The sequence below is a fragment of the Rhagoletis zephyria genome, unplaced genomic scaffold (assembly GCF_001687245.7).
Source record: "Rhagoletis zephyria isolate East Lansing unplaced genomic scaffold, Rhagoletis_zephyria_1.1 Rzeph_scaffold_00450, whole genome shotgun sequence".
Classification (NCBI taxonomy): domain Eukaryota; kingdom Metazoa; phylum Arthropoda; class Insecta; order Diptera; family Tephritidae; genus Rhagoletis; species Rhagoletis zephyria.
The window spans coordinates 257,321-262,479 of NW_016157534.1; the positions used below are offsets into that span (position 1 = coordinate 257,321).

At 44.0% G+C, this 5,159-nt stretch overlaps 1 protein-coding gene across 1 annotated transcript; it reads left to right on the top strand.

Moving 5' to 3' along the window:
• Positions 1-621: 621 nt before the first annotated feature.
• Positions 622-2,601, top strand: LOC108359750 (uncharacterized). Its single transcript, XM_017611719.1, has one exon. The coding sequence runs from the start codon at positions 622-624 to the stop codon at positions 2,599-2,601; it is 1,980 nt and encodes a 659-aa protein (XP_017467208.1).
• The last annotated feature ends 2,558 nt before the right edge of the window (positions 2,602-5,159 follow it).

The window sequence follows — 5,159 nt, forward strand, 5'->3', positions numbered from 1 at the left end:
TAAATATAAAGACAAAGAGGAAGGAAAATTTAAATACCTAACCTAATAACAAAGGTGGAGGTGAATATGTAAATGAAGAAAATAATGGACATATTTGGATCAGGATAAAGGAAAAGATAAAGATGAAGACCAAGACGAGGAAGAAGATGCAGATGAAGATGAAGATGAAGATGAAGATGAAGATGAAGATGAAGATGAAGATGAAGATGAAGATGAAGATGAAGATGAAGATGAAGATGAAGATGATGTAAAAGGCAGGTGATCTAGCAGGCACAGTCGATCGTTGTCAATTGAATAATAAATTTCTTTTCTGAATATATCAGTTTCCTTTTAACTTTTCTCTGATTCATATGTAACTTTTGCTATACAACTTAAACCGAAGTTCGGCGTTTATCCTTGACAGAATCAGAAGTGGGATCGAGCACGTTTACAAAAGTTTAACGGGATAGAGAACTGCAACGAGTGTTGATAGGACCAACGGCGAATACAACGGAGAACGACGCAGAGCATCTCAGCGTATTGCGCAGAATAACGACATCTAGGGAACAGCGTCTTAAGGAACCAACGACGGAGCACGGATCGCACACAAGCGCTCAAAACGACAACGGTACAGATAAAATTATGGTAAAATTAGCCAATTTGAGTGTAGCGCAATTGAACACGTTATTACGAGAAAATGATGTGTCGGTTACTGGAAATAAAGCACACAAGGTGGCCGCACTGATGGCAGCCCTTGGTACAGACGAGGTAGAGGTACAAGAATTACCAATAGTGGAGCCTTGGGAACAACGGTTCAGCCAACTTCAGGAGCTTGTGTTAAGTTTAGCAAATTCAGTGGAAGCAATAGAAGTTTCGCTAAAGCCGGCATTGACGACACAAGATAGCGCAGACGATGAGCAAGCAGGAGCGTTGACAGCAACGGAGAATGGAGCGCGGGCTCCTGAACCTTTATCGTATCAAGACCGACCAACACAGCGGTCTCACACACATACAATCACGGAAGTGGTAGGAGTTCTTCCGGAGTTCGACCCGTTGCGGAAAGTCATGACGGCACAACAATTTGTTATTAAAGTTGAACAATTGCAACCAGTTTACAAATGGAAAAAGGAAATAGTGCTTCTCGCGGTTCAACATAAGTTGAAAGGAGTAGCCAAGACGTGGTTGGAGCCCGTATTTGGATCTTGGCAAGAGTACGTCCAAATGTTGCTACGAGATTTTCCATATACCGTATCGTCAGCTGACATTCACCGAGAGTTGGCAGCACGACGACGCAAGATTAATGAGCCTCTCATCGAGTATTTTTACGATATGTTAGCCATCGGCAGACGTGGAGATGTAGACGAGGAGTCTATAAACTCCTACATCGTAAACGGACTGAATGACAGTGCGCTTACCCGCATTTTATTGGCAATGAATGTGCGCACTACCAATGAATTAAGACAGTCGCTTGAGAATTTGCGAATATCGACGCAAGGTGGTGGACAACGCACTACACTGGGTGTAAATTCAACGGACGTCAGCAACGGAGCAGCAGAAAATAAGGGTAAGCGTGTAAAATGTTATAACTGCAATGAGTTTGGGCATATAGCGGCAAAGTGCCCCCAACCTCAGAAGAAGCCACGATGTAGCAAGTGCTCTAAAGTGGGGCACGACGCTCGTAAGTGTTCAGCCAATTCGAAACATACGGTTGCCAAGATTGATGGCAACAATGGTGTGCAGCAACAGGTTCCGCCCATAATAGAAGAAGTTGAGTGTGAAGGCAGTAAGCATAAGGCCTTGATAGACACCGGTAGTGATCATTCGCTAATAAGGAAATCAGCAACGGTGACGAAGGCGAACCATTTGCCGACATATCAACGATTAAAGGGGTTTGGAGGTTCTACGGTTGAGGTTTTGCGTGTTATAAATACGCAAATGAAGTTAGCAGACAAGGTTGTCAGTGCTAAGCTGTATGAGGTACCAGATAGAATGCTCAACTGTGATATGTTACTGGGAAGGGATGTACTGTGTGGTCATGATCGTCGGCTGATCATTGATTCGGGTTCGATGATGTTGCAAATTAAAAGCGGGACACAGTTTAACGTCAGCAAGGTTCTACCGCAGCAGAAACAGCAGGAAGTGCTTAAATTATTAAATGAGTACGGCCAATGTTTTTCCGAAGGAATTTCCACTCTGGGAAGGTCCAGAACTACAACAATGGACATTGGTGTTACAACAGAAAGCTCTATAGTAGGTAAACGGTACCAGGTACCATTTGCAAAGCAATGCGAGCTATCGAGAATATTAAGAGAACTCTTGGACAATGACATCATTCGACGTAGCACATCACCACACGCCGCTTCTGTAGTGTTGGTGACAAAGGCCAATGGAGAGAGTAGGATGTGCGTAGATTACCGCGCGTTGAATGCGGTTACCGTTAAAAAACATTTTCCAATGCCAGTGGTTGAGGAGCAGTTAGCTAAGTTAAGCGGCGGAAAATTTTTCACTACTTTGGATATGACCAGTGGATATTATCAGGTTCTGTATGAGCATAACGTGATGCCGTTCGGGCTAGTCAATGCACCTATGGTATTCCAAGAAATGATGGTGCGCATGGTGTAGGCGTTGAAGAACAGGGACAAGGTTGTAAGTTATGTGGACGAATTGATCATAGCTACTTCGACTTGCGAAGAAGGAATGTTGGTTTTACGAGAGGTATTGGAAGCGGTAAAGAAAGACGGTCTTACGTTACGACCGTCCAAGTGCCGATTCTTGGCGAACGAGGTAATTTTCTTGGGCCATAATGTGTCTGAAGCAGGTATATCCCCGGGGAAAGCGAAGACGATCTGTGTTGAGGAGTTTCCCCAGCCAACGACTGTTACCCAGGTAAGGCAATTCCTGGGTTTAACAGGATTCTTTCGCAAATTCGTAGAAGGGTACAGCTACCTTGCAATTCCGCTCACTATGTTGCTGAAGAAAGATGCCTGTTTCCAGTGGGGTGCATCACAGCAAAAAGCTTTCGAACGATTAAAGGAAGCTATAACGAGCAAACCGGTGCTGACGCTAGACGATCCTCTTAAGCAGCACGAGGTACACACTGACGCTAGCCACCTGGGACTCTCCGGAATCTTATTCCAGCATGAAGATGAAGATTTGAAACCAGTGTTTTTTTTTAGTAGGCAATGCAGCGAGACAGAGTCAAGTTTTACTAGCCACGAGTTGGAAGTTTTAGCGATAGTTGAGACGCTTTCACGTTTCCGCATGTATCTTTTGGGAAAACCATTCACCGTAGTGACCGACTGCAATGCTATTGTTACAACGAAAGCAACAACACCACTGCTTCCACGTATTGCCAGATGGTGGTTGAAATTACAAGAATTCGATTTCAAAACTGTTCATCGACAAGGCGATAAGATGCTACATGTAGACGGAATGAGTCGAGTTCCCAGTTTACCATCAAGCGAATGCCAGTCAGTAGCAGAGAATGTTTTGTCCATTGTGCAAGAGGGTGGTAGCGATTGGGTGCTTCCGATGCAAATGCAGGATAAGAAACTTCAGGGAATAGTAGCATCCTTGAAATCCGGCTCAACATCAGCAAAGCAAATCCATCAGGATTACGAAGTATACAAAGGACGGTTATATCGCAAAGTCAAGGGCGAGCGACGGTTGGTAATCCCTCAGGCAGTAAGGTGGCGTATTACAAAAACTTGCCATGACGATTCAGGCCACTTTGGTGTTGAGAAAACACTACAGCGACTTCAACGAGATTTCTGGTTCCATCGAATGCGACGCTACGTTAAGGGGTATATCGCCGCGTGCTTAGAATGCTGTACGTACAAAGCGCGAGGAGGGAAGCCCGAGGGTCTGATGCACTTGGCAGAGATAAGTCCGATACCATTTCGAGCGGTGCATATAGACCACCTGGGACCATTTCCCAAAAGCAAAAAGGGAAATCAGTATATCATCGTTCTAGTGTGTGTTTTTTCTAAGTATACTATCTTACGTAATACAAAGTCCACACCGGTAATTACCTTGTTACAAGAGGTAATGTCTACATTTGGTCAACCGGTACAAATCACCACGGATCGCGGGACAGCGTTCACCTCTAAAGAGATGGAGACGTTTTTGCAAGCACACGGTATACGACATGTTAATATTGCAGTGAGGACACCAAGAGGCAACGGCAAAGCCGAAAGGATAAACAAAACTATATTACCTGCCATACGTGCGATGATGAGTAGTACGAAAGATTGGGACACTACACTGCCCACATTACAATGGAGTCTTAACTCACAACCTAATGCTACAACGAAAGTAAACCCAAATGATATAGTTTTCCATTACAATTTGCGCGACTATAGTCAAAACAGATTGATCCAATCAATCCACGACGACCCAGAGCCGGAAGACAGTGGTAAGCGTTATGACGTGTTCGCCAAGGCCAAAGCAAATATCAACGCAGAGAGATTTAAGTGGCAACAGCGGTACAACGAACGTCATCAACAACCACAGCGTTATCAGGAAGGCGATCTCGTGTTGATCACCGCAGTTCCAGCGGCCACAGGAGAATCGCATAAGCTAGATGCTAAGTATAAGGGACCGTATGTCGTTACGAAGGTATTAGACTATGACCGATACATTGTGGAAGATTTACCAGATGCACCTATTACGCAACGGAAGTACTGCGGCATAATATCCAGCGATCAAATGAGGCGCTGGTGTCAACTCAGCCCAGAACACGAAGACGAAAGCGACGGAAGTGTAACAGATGACTAGCCGAGGCCGGTCCATGAAAGTCAGGACAGGCCGAACTGTAAAAGGCACGTGATCTAGCAGGCACAGTCGATCGTTGTCAATTGAATAATAAATTTCTTTTCTGAATATATCAGTTTCCTTTTAACTTTTCTCTGATTCATATGTAACTTTTGCTTGAATATACAACTTAAACCGAAGATCGGCGTTTATCCTTGACAATGAAGATGAAGATGAAGATGAAGATGAAGATGAAGATGAAGATGATCTTCATCTTCATCTTGATCTTGATCTTGATCTTGATCTTGATCTTGATCTTCATCTTCATCTTCATCTTCATCTTGATCTTCATCTTCGTCTTGATCTTCATCTTGATCTTCATCTTGATCTTCATCTTGATCTTGATCTTGATCTTGATCTTCATCTTC